This window comes from Aristolochia californica, unplaced genomic scaffold (assembly GCF_029961685.1).
Source record: "Aristolochia californica isolate CCGP_79_NKW_82.1479 unplaced genomic scaffold, dmAriCali1.0.hap1 SCAF_10, whole genome shotgun sequence".
Lineage (NCBI taxonomy): Eukaryota > Viridiplantae > Streptophyta > Magnoliopsida > Piperales > Aristolochiaceae > Aristolochia > Aristolochia californica.
Window position 1 is genome coordinate 4226358 of NW_027181771.1, and position 26846 is coordinate 4253203.

The 26846-nt window shown below is 36.3% G+C and overlaps 2 protein-coding genes across 2 annotated transcripts; one reads left to right on the top strand and one right to left on the bottom strand.

The window, feature by feature from the left end:
- Positions 1–10075: 10075 nt before the first annotated feature.
- On the top strand, positions 10076–10540 carry LOC137966576 (wound-induced protein 1). The gene has a single exon (XM_068813250.1). The coding sequence runs from the start codon at positions 10076–10078 to the stop codon at positions 10538–10540; it is 465 nt and encodes a 154-aa protein (XP_068669351.1).
- Positions 10541–14933: 4393 nt separating this feature from the next.
- LOC137940593 (senescence associated gene 20-like) lies at positions 14934–16365 on the bottom strand. Its single transcript, XM_068785750.1, has one exon. The coding sequence runs from the start codon at positions 16269–16271 to the stop codon at positions 15966–15968; it is 306 nt and encodes a 101-aa protein (XP_068641851.1). The 5' UTR covers positions 16272–16365; the 3' UTR covers positions 14934–15965.
- Between the last annotated feature and the right edge of the window lie 10481 nt (positions 16366–26846).

Below are 26846 nucleotides of genomic sequence, written 5' to 3' on the forward strand. Positions count from 1 at the left end.
GCTAGATTACATAGTCCAAAATCTATCAGATTATTTCTCTCAAAATATGTATATTTCATGAAAGGATATTATACTTTAATTAAATTTATCAAAGTCTAGTTTCATAAGGATCAACTTTCATGTTAATTTGATCTATATGGCGAGAGATATTCTTATTGATGTTGGCAAGGGTCATGCAACAAAATGAAACAAATCACGTGGTAATAACAGATTCAAGAATGAAGATTTTTATGTCAAATTAGATATCAATTAAATCTCTTTGAGTCTAGTTTCCTTATCAACATTTTTTTATGATTTTGAGCTATATTATGGGAGATATCAACATCAACAGCACTAAAAATCAGTTTACCAGAAATCTCTCCTTTTACTATTTTCTCTCCTATTACCTCTCTATGCATTGAAATGAATTGAATTTTCTTTTCTCATAGAGTCCTAGTTTTTTAGCCAAATTTATCTTCTAATCGGAGAGTTTTGGTCGGACTTAACTGATGTGCTCATTCAAGGAATCTTCCACACCAAAAGTTTGCTTATCTTCAAGTTTTGCGTAGCTTCTATGTCGTTTTCAAGTTTTTCATTTTTGTTACGTGTTTGCGTATCTTCCACATCATCGTCTCCAAAAAATTGTGTTTACCCCAAAAATTTTATACTTGGTCAAATTTATTAGGTTCTATTATTATAGTCTCCTAATTTTTTTTTTTTAAAAAAAGGTCTCATTCTTGATTCTTTTGGAAGTATGAATATTGCATAGTCGCTTCTTTTCGGTTAAAGTCGTTTTCCCCAATTATTTCTTCAGTTTATCATCTTGTTTTTTTATTACTTCATAGCAATGCCTAGACCCATTACCTACAAAGTATAGGAGTGTGCCCAATATCTAGCTTGAGTCAATTCTTTTTGTTCTACACCCAAGAGGTATTTTGTATTTGAGCTAACCCTAAAAAGTAAGTAATCTCTTTGTTGTACCCTAAAGTTGGTCATTTTTCCACCAATAAAATTGAGGGGAGTGTGTTTCAAATTATGACTATTTTGACTGGTGTACGAAGCGTTGTCATACGGCTAAGAGTGATTATATCTCCCATATTATGTTTTGTCCAAGATGGGTCTCCATGTCTTTTTTATTCCCAGCTTGAGAAGGAGAAGTGTAAGAGGAAGTACAAGAAAGAAGGTATTTTTGTTCCGCTATTGTGGTAATTTTTATGTGATGGATATTCAAGAAAGGGGGAGAACAAAAGATGAAGTTTTTGCATCTATGGAGAATTTTTCCAGTGAAAAATAAATTGAAGAACAAGTATATTTTTAATTGCAATCTAAAGTTTGACTCAAAGTATAAACTTTAGTTTGAGGGGGAGTGTTGAAGAGTAGGTATGGAAGGGTCTTAGATAACTCTCACTACAATAAGTCTCAAAAAACTAGAATTAATATGGTGGAGACTAAAATGAGTTTCATGGAAGGAGACCTCATAGAAGAGTCTCAGTTAAAGGTGTTTTAGTCAAATTAGTCTTCTATTTATATTCAGTTGTTCAATTGTTCTAAGACTTTGACTCTTTAACTTTGAGTGTGATTGGGACAAGGGTAGTTTAATTTTAATTGGATTCTAATTTTTTCCTCTATTATAAATAGAGCCTCATTGCACTCAAATTATAACAAGTCATGAAGCATATCGATTTTTCAGATATTCAACAACAAGCCATTAAATGATCATACATGCAATATACTTCCAATAGGAAATTTATTAGTCATCCAGTCCTTAGACATTGATCGATCAACTTAACTTGTCAGACCCAATGGAAGGATATTGATTGATCATACCATCGATCAAAAAGCTTTTTTTTTTACAAAAAAAGCAGTCAATATACTCGATTGATCAATCAATACTTTATAGTGGTCGATCAATGTCAAGTCAACTTTTTTCAAATGAGCAAATAATGGCTATTTTAGCTTGAGGATCTTATAAATACCCCCACCAAACATTCTTTTGAGAAGTTAATGAGCATTTATTGGCATACCTACTCATCTCAAAGCAATTTTTTTCTTGAAAATTTTTTCTAAGCCTATTTTTGAGAGAAAGAGGTCCTTGTTTTGCAAAATCATTCAATTCTTAAGTGTGCATTCGATTAAACGAGCTCCATATCATCTTCATTATGCATTAAAGTTGGAGGTTTGAGCAAACTAAGGGAGAAGGTTGTCTCTCCAAGTTCACAAATGGTGTAAGTTTTTTAACTTTTGAATCTAGATAGAAAGGCTTTCAAGAGTTAGAATATAGTCAATTTCATCGGAAATTTATTTGTAATCGTGTATTTGAGCATTTTGGATCTCTTTTACATAAATTCTAGCTAATAGAATTGAGGTTAATGGAATTTTCCAAATATGAGTTCTTGGGCAGTGAATACCAATAGGAGAACCCTGACAACAAAACATTTGGTATTACTTTTAGTGTCCCCCCCTGGCGTGAGAAACCACTTGGGCCAACAATTTCTTTGTAGACTTTAGGGGTTTTTTAAAGGGTTTGGCACCCATGTAAACAGGGTATTTGTGAGCCTTTATGATTTAAGACAAGGAAGAAGCACGCTTGGTTGTAAATAGGGGAAGCATCAAACCGAGCCGGTTCGTGAACAAAGCTCGAACTCGGCTATGTTCAGCTCGAGAAATCCCGAATTCGAGTTCAGGTTCAGGCTCGTTTAAGTAAATGAGTCGAGCTCGAGTGAACCACGGTTCGGTTCAGTGGCTCGCGAGCCGACTCGTTACTTAACGAGCAAATTCGGGGAATCAGTGAATATGGAGGCTTTCTGTCTTAGGGTTCGATTTTGACTCTCGACTTTCTGTCTTCGGGTTTCGATTTCGAGGAATCAGCGGCAAAATCAGAGGAACATCAAAAGGAAAATCAGGTCTGCAATCTGCCCCTTTAGGTTAGTTTTCGTTTTATTCGATTTCTTCCTCAATCTCTTCGTTCTTCATCGTCAATCGATTTTTTGTAACCGATGAACAAATTAAAGAGGTGAATAGAGTCTGTTGAAAAGTTACGAAAGAGAAGGAAGCTCATCTGCCCCTCTCTCCCCTTTCTCTCTCTAGGCTAGAGGTGCTTGCAGCGAGATGAGCCTATCGATGCCAGTGGTTTCTTCCTCTTCTTCCAACTACTAAAACCAAAGCCCTTGTTTTATAGCTTATGCGCTTACGTTTATCCTCCTTTCTGCTCCCATAAATACCACAAACCTGAATCGGTGAAGCAGCAACAGGTGGGAGAAAAAAACTCTCATTTTTTTATTTTTTTATTTTTTGCTGCTGCTTGTGAAATGGAGGTGAATGGGAATGGATCGATTGATGGTATCTGCCCTTCTGACGGATCTCTATCAGTTTGCAATGTCTAACGCTTACTGGAAAGCCAGAAAGCATCAGGATCAAGCCGTGTACGTAGCCTTTTATCCAAATGTTTGCTTCACGTAAAGTAGGCATTCATCGATTTCAATAGAACGCAGTGTCTGCTTGTGCGTGTTGTTCTTCTTAGAAAGATGTTTTGTCCGTCGAGTAAGTACTTAGCAGTAGCAGAAACAAGTAGCAGTCTTGCACAAACTTCTCAGTCAAGATGACAGAACTATATTTATTCTATCGTAATGACGTAGATTGAGTTATCTGGCTCGTCATGCTTCTCAAATGTCAGGAAGATTATACACATTATGAATTACAAAACCTAAACTCGTCTACACTGTTATCCAATGATTAGTTTTTTTGTGTTGGGTCAGGTCCAACACCCTGTTTAACCTAAACCAATGCTCACTCTTATTTGTATCTATCTCCACTACATAAGAAATAATAATGTAAAAAAAAAATTCTTCTTATGGATTTGAATATTCCTGGTTCCGTCTATAAGAGCTATATAAATCATGTGGGTGGCCTTTTCTAAACTATACACGATACATGTCATATATGTGTAGCTCATGAATCCTTCCAATTTTGAGAACTCGTTAATGGGAAGAAGACAAGCTTTCGAATTGCATCATACCAAGCAATGGAACTGTCTTGTAAAGATGAAGTGGAGGATACTATGTAAATGTGAAAATGGGTAGGAGAGAGAGTGGAGAATGATGAACTTTCCAGCTTTAATGGAAAAACACGGAGAATCCTTGCATTGGATCCAGATTCAGCTGCTTAGTATTATTGCTCTCAACGTCGGAAAACGAACTGTCGGAAAAGGTTGAGAAATTTAAGATCACAGCTGTTGTCAGTCCAAAGAATGACTGTTTCAGTCAACAACAGCGATCGGCGAGCTGAAACAGATGTGACCACGAGGTTTATGGGGGCCAGTCAGTAAATGCATTCAACGCAAGCTTGGAACCTTTATTCTAGTGACAAGCTCAGGTCACCTGCCTATCGAACGTCTGAACAATCATTACAATGAGGACCACGAATTTCGGCATCCAATTTTATACATTGTATATTGACATATTTAGATCATCATAAATATCACAATCACCGGTGATTGATAACCTTAGTCCATTGATCAATCTTCCCACCTACTAATCAATCAAGCAAATAGAACTTTTATGGAATGATCAACCATCTCTAGTTTTTTATCGATAACTTAGAACCTTGCTAGTAAAGTATTTTAAGTATGATCGATCAAAGAAAACTACACTGATCGATCATACTTGTATTATACAACCAGAGCGAATCTCGACTGATCGATCAGCCACTAGCAATGATCGATCAATCAAAGTACTGATTTTTAGAAAATGAGAAAATAACGGCTAGTTTGAATTGGGAAAGCTATAAATACCCCCACCAACAATGAATGAGCATTTATAGGCATATCTTCAACCCACAAACCTTTATCTTACAAATTCTCATAAAAAGTGTTTTATGTAGGAGTGGTTAGTCAACATTGAAGTTGAAGTTAGACTTCAAATTCAAGGCAATGATTTGATTCAACTTCAACTCTTTCTTAGGTGTTAGTATAAACGAGTTCAAGCGTACAAGAAAACATATTCCAGTGTTAGTGCCCCAAAATGAAAAATATGATGTAAACAAGAGAATGAGTAACTTTTTATAATATACTTAAATAAAAAATATAACCAAACATATAATTAACCAAAATAAACATGGTTACTACACTAATAAGTTATTTAATTTAGTATTAAAATATATTAATATAATAATTAATGAAATATTATATTATATTAATTAATGATTACAGTTTATTATAAAATAATATAATAATTACTTGTGACTGTAATAAATTATAAAAAAAGTAAAAATAACATAAGAAAATATAATTAATTAATTAATTAATTTTTTATAACATAAGATATATTTTAACATTAAAAATCACTAATTTAATACACTAGTAAAAATAAATATATATTAATTTATCAATAACACAATATATATTTTTATGTATTATTAATTAATAATTAAACCAAAATAATTGATCAAATGTTTACTTTAACAATATTTTAATTATGACTATTAAATCACTAATTTAATATAGTAATTACAAAATGAAGTGAATAAATAAAAATAATTATTTTATTAAGAACAGGAGATGGAATATTTTATAAAATAAATATAATGAATAAATAACGCTAGTTTAATTTTTCCTAACCAAATCACATCGTCGTCTTCCTCACGGCACCGATAATGGCAGGGAGACAACGACTGGCCAGCAAGCAATGGCGACAGAGGTGGAGCTCCGACGTTACGCCAGAGGCCCTACAACAGAGACGCTCCAACTAGATGTTTTTCAACGGAGCGGCAGCAAGCAACGACAACAGAGGCTCGGTGATGGCAGCTCTACGACGGAGGCCGAGAGGGATAAGAGAGGGAGGCTGAGAAGGAGAAGAGAGAGGGAGACGAGAGAGAGAGAAGGGAGAGGGAGTGCAAAGACGAGAGGAAGAAGAGAGCGGGAGAAAAAAAAAATTGCGGGAAGGCCGAGAGGGAGAAGAGAGTTGAGACAGATCCCAAAATTTCAACGTGTCCTAAACGATTCAAGTGGATGATTCAAAATTTTGGGCTGAATCATGATTCCACAATTTTAGCGTGAGATGATTACCTGCGTCTTTCAAATGATGTTAGTACTAGTGCACCACTAACAGCCTAATTGAATATCCTATGTAATGCGCATAAACTTCATTGTTGGCATAGAATCTAGCAGCAATATCTTGGGGAGATTGGCTTAGTGTAAAATTGTGTATTGAGCTACATGTGACCAAAGAGGTTAAGAACTTCTTTTGTAATTTTCTATCTATTATAGCTTAATAATGGAATTTTCCAAACAAGGGTTATTGGGCAGTGACTACCACTAAGAGAACATCGATAAATTTGTCCCTAGGGTGTGTGCGTGTTATTATTTCCTTTAAATTGCTTTTATGACTTTTTAATCACATGCAAGTTGTTTTTAATTTTTAATCACATGCAAGTTATTTTTAATTTGAATATCTCAATTCATCTCCCCTCCCCCCCCCCCCCCCCCCCCCCCCCCCACACACACACACATACACACCTCTTGAGAAGCAACCTAGGCCAACACAAGTGTTGTAGAAAATTATGTAAGACCTCCATATCATAATCTAGTTACCATCAAAATGCAAGGTCATTGCGGATGGTGATTCTAAGTAAATTATATTCGTTAGGTACAGGAAAAGCCAACTAAGGTGGCAAATTTTAAACCTAGCAAACTACAACATCTACATGATATATGTAACATAGAAAAGTGTTTTGCTTCATTATTTTGACAAGAATACAATATCACCATTTTATCACTAAAAATTAATAAAAATAAGAAGAAAATTGATATTAATCATTAATGGATGGGATAAGAAGTAAATATGAACTAAGGAGAAATAAAATTTATGTTATTCAAATAATTTTTTGATGGTTGAGTTAAACTTTGGGTGTACCTATAAGACTGAAGTCCATACTCCTTTTTTCGTTGTAAATAACTTGTATATAGTGGTTTGCTAGAAAAGAAGATCCGTGTATCTGTAAAGTTTGTTTGGAACCTAGAAGGGTTTAAAAGAGTTTTAAAATATCCAAAAAATAATTTTACTATATCTATATATATGATTTATCAAAATATTTTATTAGATTAATGAAAAACTATTTAAAACAAGATAAAAAATAAATGTTGTAAAACCGACTAACTACTAGGTTTATTTGAACCAAGATCAACTAGGCTTGATTATCAAGTACCTAATTGTCTAACATAATTGACATGTTGTTGACATTCTCTAGTATTTCTTTTTAAGATTTTTGTAAAAAAGAAACTATCGATACAGGAGGCAAGGTTCTTGATCAAGTGTTGGCTGACTCCTTTCTTGATTTTGATGATAACAAAACTTAATTGATCTAACAAGTACAATTCAAGCATTTTAGATACATTTCCTTCAAGAGACACAAAAATCAAAGGTCTAACCAATGAACCGACACAAGCTTGTAAAAAATCTCAAGCTCTATGAAATGTCAAAGTGTTATGGAAGAAACTCCCTTAGAAAGAAGAAATAAAGAGTTGAAGACTAGAGTTCAGGAAGTCTTGAAAAATGCCAAAACTCAGTCTAAGTAAGACAGCAACCCCAATCCTTCCAAAACTTGAGGTTCAATGTAAAGTTTGGATGTTCATAACATATTTGCGTTCAAACATGTTTTAATCAAAGCATACATATATTTCATACATGTTAGAATCACTAAGGATCACAAACATTCATGCTTTAAAAATCCACATAGTATATCAACACCGGATTGATCCAACAACATCTGCCAATGATCAATCAACCAGAAGTGTACAAGTCAAATATATAAAGCACAATCGATTAATCAAGGTCAATTGATCGATCATCCAGAACATGTCCAATTTGTGCTATAAAGCATAATTGATCAGCCCAATTGGATTGGCTGATAAATATTGTATAGGCAATGTAAAATCATGTTTTTAATCGATTAACCTCCTGAGATTAATTGATCATACAAAATATTACCAACCATGGGTATAAAGCATGATCAATCATACTATTAAGTTGAGGAGCCTACTTAACACCTTACACCTTACACAAATCGTTGTGTTGTGGATCGACTTTCATTGTAAGGTCGTCGTGGGGAGACCCCAAAAGGTCCACGATATATTGATTGTTGTTTTATTAAGGGTAGATTGGGGATTTCACTCTTGTATTATGGTTGCTTTAGTTTTCTCTTTATATTTGGGGTGCTGCTATTAAGATTTCATCATCATCGAGGAGAACCATTAGTTGTGGCTAAAAGAGGTTAGCGAAGTGATTTCTCTTTTAAACTATTTCATCATTACAACTGAACTGCAATGGCGGAAGACAGGACGTAGTCTCACCTTGAGGCAAACCTGTATAAATCTTGTGTCTTTCTTCATGCTTATTTTTGTTCTTCCACGATTATTATTATTACTCTCGTTAGTTTTGAATTAGAGTGTCTAATTCCTAACACATACCAATGTCATTGATCGATCATACTTGTCATGCAATGCCAGTAGAAATTCTGATTGATCAATCATACGATGTGTAATGATCAATCAACTTAAAATGTCAGACCCAACGTGAAGATATTGTTCGATCATACCATCAATCAATTAGTTATTTTTTGACATAAATATAATCATGACACACGGTTGATTGATCAATCAATATACATTGATCGATCAATATAAAGTCACTTTTTTTTTGCAAATAGGCAAAAAATGGCTAGCTTGACTTGGGGAACTTATAAATACCCTACCAGACGTCCATTTGAAAAGTGAATGACCTTTTATTGGCACACCTATTGTAATTCATTCTCAATTACTTCAAACTCCTTCCTAAGTCCTATTTTGATAAAGAAAGATTCTATTTTGCAAAACCATTCCATTCCTTCCTCAATTCCAGCTCCTTGCATACATTTTGATCAATCTCCTATTTATTCCGTTGTGCATCAAAGGTTGGCAGCTTGGATTTCTCAAGTAGAAGGTTATCTCTCCACAGTTTAAAGGGTGTAAAGTTTTACCTTCTTTTGTGAATTTTCATTTCTTGATAGGTTCATCTAGAACCTTATTTAATCTAAATAGAAAGGTTTGCTAGAGCTAGAATCTAACTAATTTCTTGGAGAGAGAGATTTGTTATCATGTATTTGGGCATACATGTGAAGTTCCACATAGCTATAGGTGCTCCTCCCTCATTTGGGAAGATAGTAAGGGAGGGAACCCCACATTCTCCCCCTTCTCTTTGTCATTAAGGAAGAGTAGGAGCTCATCCCCCACCAATAGATAGAAAGAGCGCAAAGGAGATGGATGAGAAGTATATGCTTGCAACTCCCCTTTTTGTTTGTTTGTTGGGGCGGGTCCTCACCCTTCCTCCACTCTGTAAATTATAATTAGATTAGTCCTTATAAAATATTGACCATGGAAGTAGAGTGTACACAATGATTTGGGAATGTCCCATGCATTAAATACACACGTGAGCACTATCTCTAGACAACTTGAAGTTGGAGACCTACCATTATGGAGTTTGAGAATAAAGCCTTGAGACCATCCTTACGTGGCATAATTAGAGCTATGTGGTTTTCCTTTGATAAGAGAATAAAAAATGGTAATTAACTCTTAATTTCTTAATACTCCCTATTTAGGATTTATTCGTCACACGAGGGCGTTACATCCACAGGTCACACCACGATGCGGGTGTAGATGTGGACGTTCCAGATCAAATTAATTGCGCCCGTGCCACAGTTTCGAAATCTCTCTTTCAATTGAACGAGACAAGCATGGAGACTTGGAAAGTAGACACGCACGGTGACAGCTGCCGTCGCCAAAAGACCGTCTTCTCCATCTCTTCCGAGGGTAAATTAGTCATCTGGTGAAGTTACAATAACGTGTTTTGTTCTTTTCTGGTTCCGGTCACAACTCCCAACGCTTTCACCCACTTGTGCCTTGTGGGAACAAATCTCCACCCTACGATCTGTCATGATCTCCTCTCTATTGATGATCTGGCATTTCCAAAAGGGGTCCCACCTTCCTCTCTATAAATCCCGTCTCTTGTGAGAGCCATTCTTCCCGTCTTCGCACTTCGGAGGCATCCAATTCCAAGTCCTTTTCCCTATGGAATCTCCGGCAGAATCTTCGGCGAACGGCGGCGAAGCCACCGTGGAGACGCTCTACGTTGCATTGATGCACGGCGAACTCGAGATGGTGGCTCGACTCCTGGCGCCTGATCTGGAGTGGTGGTTTCATGGTCCACCACATTGTCAGCACATGAAGCGACTGCTGACTGGAGCGTCGTCCCATCTGGACTTCCAATTCGTGCCACGTAGGATAACCGGCATTGGTGACCGGATGTTCGTGGAAGGCTGGGAAGGGGCCCACGTGTATTGGGTGCACGTGTGGACAGTGCAGGATGGCGTGATCACGCGGTTCAGGGAGTACTTCAATACATGGCTGACGGTTCGGGACGTGAGCCCTCTGGTGTGGGAAGCCAAAGCCAATCACGAGGGGCTTACTTTGTGGCGTAGTGGGCCCACGGAATATCCTAACCGTTCGTTTCCGGAGCTACTTCTGGCCATCTGATCTTTCTCTCCCGTTTCTCTCACGTGAAAATGACTAGTAAACACCAAATAAACGAGTCAGCTTAAGAGCTTCCACTACTTGTTTTAGTCCTTGAATCCTGAAAATAAAGAAAAGACTGCTTTGTGATGGCAATTTTGGTAAATATGCATTTGGCACACTCATCAGTCAAGTGACTCAAAGAAAGGTCTAAATGAGAGACTCAAGAAGGGGTGAATTGAGTATATTCAAGTTTTTTTCTTAAATAAATAGGTACTAAAATAGCTTGAATAAGTAAAAGGAATTAAGAATGTTTTCGTGGTTGAGCCAAAGTCGACTTAATTCATGCTCGAGATCCACTAGTGACCATGCGATCAAAGTGATTCCGAAAGAACCTATTTCTCCCTTTAACAAAGACACCAAACCTTTCGACAAAGGCACTCGAAAAATAGACCAAAATGGCATACACCTAAAGGTCGAGTTCAATCGAGCCGACTCGAACCAAATCTCCGGAGTAGATTTTCATTTATTTTTATTAAAGGCATACTAGTGTATGTGCTCCATAAGGAGTTTTTTACATGCTTAGGATTCTAGCAAGGAAAATTAATAGGAGACAAAGAGTTTTTTATATCAATATTCTCTTATTAGTTGTCATCGCACAATAACCCTTGTCTGGGAAAATCTCATTAATAGTTATATTAGCAAAAGTTTACATAAAAAAGATTTCAACTTTTTTTAAGCCACATGTTTGCACAAAATATACGAATACAAATCTCCAGCTAAATTCTAGCTCTAGTAAGCTCTCTTATCTAGATTTCTTGGCTCTATATTTGCCTAAATAGAAACGATAAAAATACAAAAATAAAGCAAGATATACACCTTTGAAATTTGGAGAGACATAGTTCTCCTTGAGATTTCCATGTCTCCAACCTTTGATGAACAAGAGAAGAAGTTTATGGAGTTTGAATTGCTAAATGCATAAAGAACTTGAGAGAGATTGGGATTTTTTTGTTGTTGTAAGTTTATAGCTCTTTTCTCTCAAAAATAGGTTTGTGAAGAAATTTCAAGTAAATAAAGTGGTTAAATGCTATAGATTGCCATTAAATACTCTCATTACTATTTACACAATGTTTGGAGGGCTATTTATAAGTTTCTCCATCAAATGAGCCATTTTTTTTATTTTCAAAAAACTAATTTTTTTTATCAATCATTAAAAAGGTATGGTCGATCAACCATATTTAATGACTATTTTTGTATTCCCCAGGTTTGTTGATCAACCAGGCCATCGATCAATCAAATTCTCAATTTGTCAAAAATGGTTGGTCGATCAATCAATCCAATTAGGTTCATCGATCATGCTTGATGGAGTTGCCTATGTAGAGTGTTGGATGACTGATCATTGTACAAGGTATGATTGATCATGTTTTATAGCTCAATATGGTAGAATTCTATATGATCAATCAATCGGTTATATTAATCGATTGCGCTTTATGTGTTTCAACCAGTTTGCATTTAGTATGATCGATCAAGCCCGTGTAGATCTATCGATCAAATTTTATGTCAGATTAGAAAAATTATATTTAAGCATGATGATGATGTATCTAAGGGTTTCTGGAAATTTAAAGCTTTATAATGTATCGATTAAATATAATTTTGAAAAATATGCCATAAACATCCAAAGTCTCTTATGTACCTTAAAATCGGAGTTTGATGTTATCTTCTTAAATGGCACACGATTGAGCTCGAGACATTTCTATATGGACTAGACTCTAGACTTCAAATCTTCATTTCTTCACTTATGGTTGCTTCTTCAAGATGACTTGACACACGATTGAGCTTGAGGTCTTGCATTGAGTTTTGTCAGTTCTTTGTGTAGATCTTGATTTTTGTGTCTCTTGAATTAATTGCATCTAAAATACTTGATTGCAAATATTAGAATACAATGATTAATTTTTTTTAATTATAAAAAAATAGATGGAGGTCAACCAAGGTAAACAATCTTCCCCTTTTTTTGTGATGAGAAAACCTAACTTGCATATAGCTAAAATAAGATATCCCATAAGTTTAGTTTTAATTGATCCCCCTAAATTTATGCAAAAAATATTGAATTTTGAATTTTTGTTCTTTCTCCCCCTTTTTGTTGTAAGTAAAAAAAAATTACAATTGTAAGAAGGATAATAAGGATTCTCCCCCTTTTCATCATAAGTCAAAAAGATTTGCAATTGTAAGAAGGATAATAAGGATAAACACAAAAGAATGTCTCAAACCATTTAATTCATAAGTGAAATGTGTACAAATATGAGCAAAAAAATGACCTTAAAAAGATTTACAAGTAGTATAAAAAATAGGTGAATCCTAGGGAAAATATTTAAGGACTAGCGCTCGACCGGCGGTGGTGGAGGCTGATGAGATAGAGAGAGGAAGTTGATCAATGACTGAACCAGGTTTTAAAGCTCCTGTTGTCTTGTCTAGAGTGCGACTTAGAATCCATATAAATATTTTACAATGGTAAATCCTTTAGAATAACTTATATCATGATTATATGTCAAATAGTATATTGACATATGACATGATCTATCATACCTGTGGTATGATCGATTATCTAAAATGTAGTTTAATATAACTTATAAAGAATGATCGATAATTGACTCAACATTATCGATCATAAAAAATGTTGCCATAAAGATGCTATAAAACATGACCAATCATCCAACGTTTCATGATCAATCATACAAAATTCTCCATAGCCAATTCTATAAAGCATAATCTATCAATGAGTTTTCTAAAAGGCTAAAAACTCATTGATTGATGTCATGATTGATCTATAGGCTTAGGGAACCTAAAAAATATAGTCGTTATATATGATTGATAAATCATACCTTTGAGTTGATCGATCAACACTTTTTGTAGTTTTTGGCTAACAGGGAAAAATGACTAGTTTGGTTGGGAAATAGGCCCCAAAACTCATAGAAGATCAAGAATTGAACATGAATTGGCATACCTAATCTCTAGAAGATTATTATTTTTTTCAAAATTCTATTTTACTCTTTAAATGAGAAAAACCCAAAATTTCTCAATTTTTTCTTTTTTCTACACTCTCTTAACAACCATATTCCCATGAAACTCCTATACATCACATATCTAGTGTTTAAAGTTTTGGAAGCTTGGATCTCACTTGGAGAAGGGCTATGTCTCCATAAGGAATATTGAAAGTTTGATTTTCTTTCGTATCTTTATACTTTCTTTTTAGAGGTTCTCTAATACTTAAAACTAGAACAATTGGCATTCTAGAGCCTGGAATCTAGAAAGGGATTGAATCTCTTGGGGAGAGATCAATTGTGTAATTGAGTTTCAATTTTAAGTCTCAATTCATCCCCATTCTTGAGAAGCCACAGGGTTAACACATTCTACCCTGAACACAAAAAAATTTGAAATGTGACTTCAATATAATAAAAGTGGTTGATTGGTGAAATCAAAATAATAAAGATCAACATGATTTGAATCCTTGGTGCGACGTGTTTGTTTTACCAGAAGAAAACAAAATAATATGAAAACAACCCTCTTTGACAATTAAATTTTTTTAGTTAAAAAATCCATATTAAAAAAAGTTTCATTTGATAGTTTTTATTGCATTTGTACCTTAATAGATTTAATATATTTATCTACAATAAAAATAAATAAAAATATAATTGAAAAAAAAAGAGATAAAATGTGAATGGTCAAAGACCATTTTAATATTTTTTATTTATTTCTATGCTTTTTTATTAATTATTTTCTTATGATTCCTCATTAATACAAAGATTCTTGGCCTAAGTGGGCGCTGTAAGGAGTGAATAAGGCAGCTGCCCCGTCAGAGTCACATCTGCGAGAATTATTTTGAAAGCGTCCACGCCTCGGTCCCACTGATAATGCACCCCGACAGGCTGCCAGGCCTCACCGTATTTCACAACAACTCAAACGTAATGGTCGGCACCACCGAGGATTTCTCTGGAGGCCTCCAATCGGTGAGAAGATAACACACACCACTTGCAATATCCAATTTAAAATAATTATTATAATTTTATTATTTTTTTATATTCATATATTTATTACTCTAATATAGGAGATAACCTTAATTAATAGAAGGACTAATATAACTCTAAACCACCTTTAACTGACTATGAAACCTCTTCTTTTGAGATTCTTATAAGACTCCACCATATTAATTATGGTTCTGTGAGGGTTTTTATTGTAAGACTCTTCCATATCTGTTCTTCAACACGCCCTTTCAAACTGAAGTTTATACAGACTTCGTGTCTTCAATTACTCCTACAATCACGCCAAAGTGGATTTTTGTTCTGATTCTACCAAAGAATTCCTCTAGCTGAAGACACAGCTCAATTAGAGAATTGGGGATAGGGATGGTAACAAGATTGATTCCTATTCACTTCATCCAATTGGGCACAATTACAGAAGATGAGTGTCAATGACTCCCTCTGGTTGTCTATTTCTTGTGGGGAAATGAGGCTCTCACCTACCTTTAGGGGGGAAGGAGGAAATGGACGTCCCCTCTTTAGGAAATAAGCACTTTTCACATCATTTAACAAAAAAGAAAAAGAAAAAAGGGAGGCCTAGAGAAGATAAAATGGAATTTGGAGTTCATAAGCTTTCTACATTCTCATCCCACTATAAAAACCACAGCATATTCTCATCTCATTCTCCATGCCCTTATCACCTTTCACTCACTCTTCTTCTTCAACGTAATTATCAATTCTCCTCATCTTTTTCCTGATCGGGTCCACCACCATCTGAGATGCTCATGTCGTTGCAAAAGATGGGACCCATTCTAGAGGTTATCGACATAGTGGGTGGGACCCACGAAGGAAAAGCTGATCCTTGCTTCTTACGTAAGGGATTATTAATCAATTCACTAAAATTATTAATTAATCTTTATCCGTTGGATGTAGTGAGGCTGTTCTGTGACTGTGAACCGTCCATCTTTGGTGGCCCACATAGTTCCTATACACATCAAATCATGACGTTCCAGTCGGAAACAAGCGACACAGAAAGAGGAAACCACTTTTTCGTGGAAAACCAAAAAGCTGAAACCGCTTAAGCAAAGAGAGAGAATTAGAAATCTCTCGGAAAGGAAGAAGGCACTTTTAAAATCTCTCTGATGTGATTTATTAATGCTGATAATAGCACTAGTTTCATATATGATAACAGACCCAGAAGAAAAATCCCAAACTGGAGATTTTCCCATCGTCCCTAAAACACACAATTCAGAAAAGCTTCTGCTAGAGGTTGCAGAGATACAAGAAAACCAAACCCAAATAACGCCTTACATTTCCTATCTAATTTCACCTCCTCCTGATGCAGTAGTTTCAGCCCATCAGTTTGGAGAAACCCCAAGGGCTAAAACTCACTTATTACTCAGATAGAGATATAAGAGTCTAATAGGAGAGGATATTTAGATAGCGAGGACAAGACCAGGCATAGAGGTGCCGGAGCTGTCGCTACTCTCCCAGAGAGTGTGGCGAAAGCAGCGAGAGGAAGAGGAAGAAGAAGCCTGCAGGCGAGTCACGGTTAGAGACGTGTTGAAGTACTCCCTGACCTGGGTAATTATCCCATTTGTGACGGTCCAGGCGTGAACCCAAAAGAGGGACCGGTAGCGGCCCTCGGCGATGACGGTCCGCCCAAAGGCCTGGACGGTAACAGGAACGAAATCGAAAGGGGGATCGCTGGATTGTGTGGCACCGGTGAGCAATCGCATCATATACTGGCAGGAAGGGGGACCATGGAACCACCACTCGATGTCTGGGGCGAGGAGGCGCTGCACCGTCTCGACGTCGCCGGAGCTCAGAGCTTCATACAGGGCGCAGACCACCCTTTTACACTCGGCTTCCTCCAGGCTGATCGTACCGTCGAGGTTAGCCAGTTCTGGTGGGATTAGCTCTGAATGAGACGAAAACTGCAAGAGAAACGAAGACAGGGGGGCTAAGAGATTGGAGGTAGAGCCGATGCCGCGAGGCCGCCTTAAATAGAAATTTTAAGTGAGACCCACGTCTTGTGTAGAGCCACCTTTTTTGACAGCGTCAGCGCTTGCTTTACCGGCACGGTCACTTGATCTGGATTCCGATCCGTTCAATTCTTAAGTCGGTGGTCCTGGGAGACTACCGAAGCTAGAAGGTGGAGGTCAATCAGAGCACTTGTTACAACCGCCACGTGTCACGAACGCGTATAGGCGAGGCACGTCATCGTAATCTACACGTTTTTCTTGTCGTATATGGAACGATCGTCTTATCGGGTGGGACCAGACACTGCATATTCCTCTCTGGCGCTCGGTCAGATTCTGCGGGAACCTGGATGTGGTTTGCGCGTGAATACGTGTCAGCTTAATTTACATGTGTACCATTATGATATATATATATATATTCTCGCGGCTAATGCCTTGTGATAGAGATATTGTTTGGATAGACGTGGAAAAAGCGTCCATTTCGGACTTTTCTTTAAGCTCATAGCTTCAACTTTCAAAACATTGAATATCCGCACCTCCTGACGTCCATAAAACGATTGTGGACTAGAGACTGGAAATTATCAGCGTGGGCTACCATTAATTCAATACGAATACACATGATGGGGGGTTAGTCAACTTAATGCATAAACATTAGCCCCATTACCCATTTCAGACGTCGTTAGTGGGGTACCTCGAACCTTTGTCGAATTTTGTTTTTTCAGTTTCTCTTTCTCACTCTTCCCTCTCGCGATCTTCGTCTTCTGTCATCTCTTCTTCCTTTAAAAATTTTTTCACCCTCTCGTCATTGCACCTAATCCTTCCCCCCAAGCATCGCCTTATCTACTACCTGTCATCGTCATCGTCGACTCTCATAGCCTCGCTCTTGCCTTGTCATGCCCCAACCATAGCAGCTGCTCCAAACCCTCCCCGTCGTAGTCACCCCTCTACCACCGCCTACTACCTGTTGCCGCCATCAGATCAGCCGGCTACTGCTCTCGTCAACGCTGCATAGAACCCCCCCAGATACCTAAGTTGAGGGAGAAAATTATTTCCCCCCTCGATGCCCCATCTCGCACAGCGTGTAAACTCGCATGTGTGATTTTTTTATATAAAAAAATACTTGCAAATCGTATTCTCAGTCGCTGCTTTTCCTTCGAATGATGCAATAATACGTAAAAATATAGTGTGTTCAAGTTAGCATTTGATCAATTTTCCTGTTTATATATTTATTTTTTGCAATTAATCATGTGCATAATTAATTGGCTCACGTAATTACTGTTTTAATGTACAATAAACTGCGATGATTAAATAATATAATATCTAATTTAATTAATTAGTATATTAATATATTTTAATTATACATTAAATCACTTATTCGTGTAGTAATCATGTTTGTTTTACCTAATTTGGGGTTTAAGTATTATATTTTAATTAAGTATACTATTACAAGTTACTCATTCTCTTGTTTTTTATATTTTTCTTATTTTGGCGCACTAACTCTAGAAACTGTTTTCTAGTGCACATGAACTCGTCCATACTAGCACCAAGTTCGAAGTTGAATTTTATGTAGATTAATGAAATAAATTTGAAGTATGAGATGAAGATGAAGTTCAAATTTTAAGTTCACAGTCCCCCGTCCCCCCCGATGTTTGTTAAATATTGAATTGAATCACACCTTTATAATTAATTAAGGGTGCTATTTATACAATTTAGAATGGAAAAGATAAGTTTTACATGAGAAGATAAATACAATATGGGATAACTCTAATGGGTTCTTATTGAATAACTGAAGGGATTATGTTTATCCCTTATCATGTTCCCTCAAGATAGGCTACTCTTAGAGAGTCTAATTTGTGTCTCGTAGCATCTGAAATTGTGAACTTGGTAATTTTGAGGGTTCTTGGAAACAAAAAGACGGGAAGAGCAGCGACACTAGTAATGGCTAGGGCGAATGGAATCAGATAGAACGCATTGTCCGATGAAGATATGTGGAAGAGCAGCAACATTGGTATCAGTTGGGGCAGATGGAATCGGAGATAACACATCGTCTGGTGAAGAGATGTGGACGAGCAACGATACTGGTAGTAGCTGGGGCGGACGAAATTAGAGCGAACGCATCGTTTGATTAAGAAATGTGGAATAACAACAACACTGGTAGCTGTTAAGGCGGACATAATTGAAGAGAACATATCATCCAATGAAGATATGTAGAAGAGCAGTGACACTAGTAACAGATGGGACAGACGGAATCGGAGATAACACATCATCTGATGAAGAGTTGTGGAAGAGCAGTGACACTGGTAACGGCTAGGGTGGATGAACTCGGAGATGACGCATCATTCAGAAAGAATTTATGTTTTCACACGTGTGAATTCATACACTGTGAAGGTACGTAGGACTGGGGGGAATAATTTTCCTCGAACTTAGGTCTCCCGTGCTTGTTCTGCTAAGACGATGCAGGGAGGAGTCCAGTGTGGCACTGACGAGGGTGGTTGCTGGTAGGCTACGACTTCAGCGAAGAGTTCACAAGAATTCTGGCAGGGATTGAGAGCGAAGGAGACAGAGAAGAGGGAGAGAAAGGTGTGGAAGGGGCGTAACTTCTTTGTTGGCGACAGGGAGCAGCGACGATGGTGACAATAGATGGCGGTTGGAGATTGTGGAGAAGGAGACGATGGTGGCTGATTATGTGTGCATGTATGTGCTGGCGAGCCATGCAGTGGAGCTGTCATTATGGAAGTGCGATGGGTGGAGGTCAGGCCCAGTGCGACGGTCTAAGAGGGCGACGACAATGGTGAGTCGGCAGTGAGGGATGCATTATCGATGGGAAGTCTGAAGGACGACGGAAGGTTTCGGGGAGTGGTGCCGAGGTGGGCCTGGGGTTTAGGGAGATTTTTTTATTTTTTCTTTAGGAATGGCAAAGGATAGTTAGTGGTCACTACCGGTGGTTCAATTTGAATTGTTGGAGGGTGTTGCAAAGAGGGAGTGATGGGCGGAGAGGCAAAGGACAAAAAAAGAAAAAAAAATCGGAGGATGGCAGATGCAAAAAGATCGATCTACTATCATACCAGAGGATGAATTGAACCACACCTAGGTAATTCATTTTTTCTTGTCACTTACAGTGCACACTAATAGGTTTTGGGTTATTCGCACTAGTTAAAGTACTTTTACTTTCACTTTGAGAGTGCACTAGAGTGTCAATGTACCTACCCATTAATCTAAAGCATGGTTTTTTTTTCATTCGTGAGAAAATATACCATTAACTTCACCTTAACCAATGTTGTGAAGGCAACCCAATAACTTCTACCATTAATAGTTAACATAACTTAATATTAGTTTGGAAACATGGAGTATGAGCTTAAGTCCATATAAATTACGCGCTCCAAATTTTCAATTTAACTGTCAAATTATAATTGAACAACTTTAAAGTTCATTTCTTTTTATTCTTTAGTGATGTATCACCTCATGCATTTATTTTGTTGTTCATTTGAGACCTTATCTTATTTTACTAATTTTAATGTTGAAATGGAGGTAGTAACACATTGTTGTAAGTCTAATAATGAAGTTCATTTAAGTCTAATATGCTTGTTATTACTGATATGTCACCACTGCCCAAAGGTCTATTCTATCTAGAGACGTCTTTTCGTTTGCACATTTGAGCACTTAAGTTGGTTGTTGCTTCAATTATGAGGGCGAGTCTAAAACTGCTAAAAGGGATGCCAATGTCTCCATTAAATTATTTATGTGTTTGGTGAAAGACAGACATTACCAAACAGTCCAAGAGCACGAAACATGTTGGAGTGAGTGGGTTTAAGTGCTTACTTTCGGTGCCTAATGAGCTCATTCCCAGCTTTCTTAAACAGGAATATCACACAGTTCCTAGCACACCAATGACATAATGTTAGAGATATGTCATTTTCTTCGGTTAATTTTATAAATGAAAACAATCGAACAAGAGAACCCTAGACAAAGTGCTTAAAATTGGTCTTTTGTGTAGGATTTGATCGAGGCGGATCCTAAAATGACTAGCTAATATAGGAAATCATTTTCACAACTAATAAATTCAAGATATTTGTACTCACTAATCCATGTAAGACTATTCTTAATACTTTTTTGGACGTATAGGCCCTCTTTTGTGGCTCCACATATGATATCATGTGAAGTTGAGTCTAATATCCATTCCAAAATGACTAACCAACTTATAAAACCTCTTTCATAACTAATAAACTCAAGATTTTTGTCTTCTTTCAATCAGGATCGGAAAAAACTCCAAAGACCAAAAAGATTCAGTTTCACAACAGCACAGAAAGACAATCCAAATGCACTTGGTGGAGAGCTTATTAATAGCAGCTCACGACAGAAATTTGAGAACCACAAGAAACGTCGATTTGTTTAACAAGAGTCGTTTTCGGCGAGGCCAGTAGGAGAAATATTGGTTGCCTAATCAAGCTATAATGTTGAGTTGAGTAGTGATAATTAGGTCTTAGATTTAATTAAGGAGCCAGAGAGAGGATGAAAGAAGCAACCGAAAGCGGTTTGGTTAGAAGCTGGAGAAATTAGAAATTGTACAAAAAGTGAGATGTGGGATCGATTATATTTAGTGGTCTAACCACAATTTCTTGATTTTTTTTATTTTACCTTTTTCTTTTGTTTTAAGTGCATCCCAACCCGGCCAAAGATGGCTGAGCCTGATTGTATGACCCATATTGCTGTAAAGTTCAAAATTTTCATACTAAAACTTGATATCTGAAAGTGCTTACAGCAATACTTTAATTAAGTTATTAAAATAACATATGGATTATGATTAAGCCCAAAATTATGTAAAAACATATATACTAAGCTAGGGGAGGGGGTACAAATTGTAATTTGGTTGACATTTATTTTTAAAAAGTCTAAGTGGCACCACCTTGAGAGTAAAAGTTGTAATTCGATTTTATTTTTTTTAAAAATCTAGAAACCGAAATTACCCTAAAGAACCAAGAGAAGAAGAGAAATAGAAGAAAAATAGCAAGAGAAGAGTCACCACGACAAAATAGAAAGCGGACGTGTCATCACCTCCAAGAAACAAGGGGCGTGGGTATGAGGGCAAAAAGGTAAAAAATGCCCCCTCAAGGGGTTGTTTAAGATAAGTCATACTTGCCTCTTCTTGATAAGATATGATTAGAAAGAATGTATCCTTAATTGACGTAATCTTTCAATTTTCTAGAATCTCTCATCGATAAATGTAATCTTTCGATTTTCTAGAATTTCTCCTTGAGTTATATAATCCTAATTGATTAAGGATTTTTCCAAATAATGCAACAACAAAAAAGTATAAACAGGGGTGTTGGATGAAGGAAGAAATCAATTAAGCCTTTTCAAAATCTCTCTTGCCTTTCTGTCCTCTCTCAAATTCATACCGTAGCACCTATCCTATATTTTTTCTCTCCTCTTCTCTCCTTCCGTTCTAGCTCTCTCTGTATCTCTCTTTCTTCGTCTACTTCTCTCTTCTTCCTTTTTCTCTTATACCAACCTTCTTAACTATTGATTTTCAGGACTCCATGAATTTAGCTCATGGAGAAAAAGAGAGAGTGACTCATTAAGAGAAAACAATAGGAAGAAAAGGTTATGGACTTGATCCCCCTAAAGCTCTATTTATAAATTAATGAAACTACTATATTATAATACTACCCTTGAACTTAGGGTTTAAGGTTTTAACCCAGGAACTTTAACTTAACTACATCAATGTCATCTCTATGATATGACTCTTTATTTACCATCCTGCCATCATTGTATGTGGGCCTATGGGCCTTGGGCTCGCCTTCTATATCTCTTGGATGCATGGGTCTTCCTTGGTTTTATGGGCTTGGGCCCATCGTCTAATACACTAGGATATGTGGGCCCTCCTTGGTCGTGTGGGCTTGGGCCTTATCTTCCAACATTAACCTCTCTTTTTCAACCCCTCCGTGAACTTTTAAGAAAAGATAAAGACATTTTACAAGTGGGTTCTTATTAGATTATTAACATCATATCATGCTTGTCTTCGGGGTATTGTTGTTTTCAAGATCCTCATTAGATAAATTTTGGTAAAAAAACATACTTGGTAACTAATTATGTAAATTGAGTAAACTTAAATGGTAGTTAAAGTTTCAATCATAACTGTTTGAATGGTTGGACACAATTCAAATGTCCAATAGATCAAAAGGCAGCTCAAAGCAAAAATCACATCAGGTGAACAATCTAACAACACTAGTTCAAATGATCAGCTCTAGAGAAAATTAAAAAGCTCCATTACGTCCAATGAGGAACAAGTATTGGGAGCGGGTCAATAGGTTTGTTAGTTTTGATGCTAATTTATGATTGTTTTGTAGTTTTTCTCTTTGTCTTGGGTGTGTTTACGATATTAATTTATATTCATTGTTCAAAATTTGTTTCACAATTAAAGAAGCATATACTATCATTCATACATTAAAGAACACAATTTTTTTATAGTAGTTCACAATCGTATTTCAAATTGTTAATCCACTCCCAACGACCTTTTAACTTAGAGTTACAAATTCACTAAACTTAGGTTTCCAAACAACACTTGCAACAAATTGTCTTCAAAACCAATTACATTAATGTTGCCCACATAGAGACTTACGCTACTCAATTGATCACATATAAAAATCCTAGAGGAGAGGGGAGATAAGATGCAAGTGTGATTTTACACACAAGGTCTAAAAACATTTTTAAAGAGAAGATATGGAAGAGTCTTACATGACTATCACTGTACAAAGTTTCATAGGCCCATAATTAAAATGGTGGAGTCTAATAGGAGTCTCATAGGAGGAGGTCTCACATAAGAGTTTCAGTTAAAGATATTTTAGTTATGGTAGTCTTCTATTTATGTTCAGTTATTCAATTATTCTAGGACTTATCTTTTACAATTTAATTTTCCATGTAATTGGGATGAGGGTAGTTTAATTGTAATTGAACTCTACTTGTTTCCTCTATTATAAATAGATGCTCCTTATATTCAAATTACATCAAGTCAGTGAAATTTTTCTCGTTTCAAAAAATTCAACATGGTATCAGAGTGGGTTTTGTGAGTTGACTCGGTCAACCCACAAAGATAATATGATCCTTTTTTGATCTATCATCTCTAGTAGTATAGGTTTGTATTCTATTTTTTTTCTTTCATGTCCCAGTATCCATTGTTTTCTTGGCTTTCACACCTCCATAGTGAACATTTCATATTTCAAATTATATATTGACGATAATATTTTAAAGTCTACTTTCAAACAAAAATTAAATTTTGGCAATCAGAGTTCTCTACAGAGAGAAATCAATATTTGAACATATAAAGGTCAGACTGCAAGAAAGATTCGAGCACCAGCAGAAAACTTCAAATTTTTAGGCATTTTATTCCATCAAGAACGAGAGTTTATATAGAGAATTATATGTCAAAATAAATATTTGTAAGTATATTTTCTTAACTATCCAACCAATTCTCAATATGAGTTTTCTACAGGGGATATTGATATCGGAAGAGTCGATGGTCATGTTAGCCAAAAAAAGGAAAGAGTACCCAGTTTGGCTAGATTAAAGAGTGAGAAATCTATTAGATTATTTATCTCAAAATAAGTATATTTTATGAAGAAAAATTATAGATGAATGAAAGGTATCAAAGTCTAGTTTCATAAGGAGAAATTTTAATATCAATTTGATCTATATTTAAGGAGATATTCGCATTGGAGTCGTCAAGGATTAAGTTACAAAATAAAGAAATAAAAGATTCAATAATGAAGTTTTTTAAGTCAAGTTAAGTATCATTTTAAAGCTCTTTGAGTCTAATTTCTTGAGAAAGATTTTTTTTTGTGATTTTAAACTATATTTTTGGAGATATTGATATTAAAAGTACCAAAGGTCTATTCTGCCAAAAATCTCTCTTTTTCCCCTATTTTCGCTCTTATTATATCTACATGCATTGACGTGAATTGAGTTTAATTTTCTCCTAAAATTCAAGTTTTTAGCAAATTATCTCTTCTAATAAGAGGGTTTTGGTCACACATGATCACTCCATGACGTGCTCATTCAAGGTATGCAATATCTTGCCTCAATTTTGTTCGTTACTTGGTTGAGTATCTTTTGCCAACCTGGCATTTCTATGCTCTCTGCTCATACTACTGCTTCTGTTTGGTCAACTTGCTCATTGCCATTGCTGCCATCATTGGACTAGAACCTGTTGTCATTTGCAGGCCTTTCCATTCCATCTTGATTGCAATCTAGGGTAACTTACTGCTATTACTGGTCATCCATCATTCTTTCAATCCATTTATCTTCTGAAGTGCAAAGTTGATCGGAAGCTTATCTTCGTAGTTGTCTCCTTCGTTGTTTTTGTCTCTATCTTCCTTGTAGCAAGTACCCAACTAGTTTAATCGTCACTTACCGATTGATTTGTTGCTGATTTGCTGGTAAAATCTTACTCAGGATAAGCTCGGCCATTGCTTTCGTAAACTTGCTCTGTATAGCCTGGTATCTTCCATAACTTCTGAAGATAGAATCGTATCTACTACTGTCAATCCAGGTATCTTCCTGGCTGTCAAAATCTTCCGAGTTCATAGTTGCTGCTTCTTCAGAAGATCTTACTATTGTTTTTAATCCTCTCTATGCTGGGTAATCATCCAAAAAATCACTCGATGTAGAAACAGGAGGGAAGCGGAGACAGAGAGGTGATCCAAACAAACGAATGACCATACTGGTGATTGTTGGTTTATTTAATCTACTGGGTTAACCCAGTGAACGAGTGACCATATTGGTTTGGTTCCGCTCGGGTTAACTCTAGTCATCTCATACTCGACTTGATCCTGACCCAGAATTTTTTAATTGATCCCCAGCCACACGTACTGGTCTGGTAATGGTATTGTGTTGTTGACTCTGCTCAGCCTAACTCAGATTGACTCATTATCTAGCGAGTACTAGTCTGGCTGACTTGGTACCTGATCAGGTCATCTCGGACTCATGAGTTGTCCTGACTCGGCTGACTTGCTTTCTGCCTCTTGTATATTAATCCCGATCCTGAGTTGGCCTGTCTTTCATATTGAGTTACATTGGTTTGACACCGACTCAACTCTTGACTCGGCGTGACTCATTTTTTACTCGGATTATTATCTTGGATTATAGTCAGCTTATTACTTCGTGCCCTGCTTCCTTATTCAAAGATGGACTCACTACAGATTATTTTACGTGTCCTTATTACTCTTAAGGACTTTCATTATTTACCGGTTATTCGCTGCTATACAACTTCATATTTGGTACATGTTACATGGGCATTGGCACATTTTCGTTGCTACAATTGTGTCTCTTTGATTGAAACATTATTATTGAGAAGAACTCCTCAATCGCTTGCCTTGGGTTCATTATTTGCTAATTGTTGTCGACATTGGTTCATTGGTTCATATGATGGAGATTTGCATTATTTAGGAAAATAAAACACATGGTGGCCCCAACATTTTATCTTCCTTTGATTCCCATTACTCTCTTATTATTTGACTGGCTTTCTCATATCGTCCTTTTTTTGACTTTCACATACCCCTTTGGCCAACCCTTTTGGAGCATTGCTTTGGTTGGTCCCTTTTTATATATATGGTTGTTTTAAATCATTTGAAACTTTTTATTTGTATCCTTGGGTTTTTTATCATCATCTTGAGGTCGGTTTCGATTTATCACCCATTTCTACCCTTTGAGAGTATGTGCCCGGTCTCGTACTTATCCTTGGGACGCCATGATGGAGGAGCTTATTACTACGTCTATTGTATTTGTTTCAAACTGGGATCACTGCCATTACTTCCTAGTTTGAGGGGGAGTGTTGGAAGATATTATGTAATTAGGGTATCATTGATGTAATTAGTTTATGTTTCTTGTCTCTTCTTCACTCTTACTAGGGTGAAGGATATAATTATAATATTATACTTTTATCATCTATATATATAGCTTAAGGGAGAGGGTTTGGACTAAGTCCATAACCTTATTTTTCCTCTTTTTTTCTCCTCAATGTGTGTTCTTATTTTTTCTCCATGTTGTAATCCATGGAGTTTTGAAAATCAATAGAGATTGATGGAACTTTGAATCCTAAAAGAGTGAAGAGAAAAGGAAGGATTTGGGCAAATTTTGAGTTTTTTCTCTTTAAAAGCATAAACTTGGTATGGGTATAAGCTCAACTCTTGATCCTCTATGAGTTTGAGGACTTATAAATAAGTTTTCCAACCAAAGTAGCCATTTTTGCCTGTTACCAAAAAGCTACAAAAAATGTTATTCTATCAACAAAAAGGTATGATCAATCAACCGTATATAATAGTTATATTTTTAGGTTCCCTA

Bases quoted from the DNA above. Each gene is read 5' to 3' on its own strand.
- LOC137966576 (XM_068813250.1), top strand. From the start codon at position 10,076: ATGGAATCTCCGGCAGAATCTTCGGCGAACGGCGGCGAAGCCACCGTG.
- LOC137940593 (XM_068785750.1), bottom strand. From the start codon at position 16,271: ATGATGCGATTGCTCACCGGTGCCACACAATCCAGCGATCCCCCTTTC.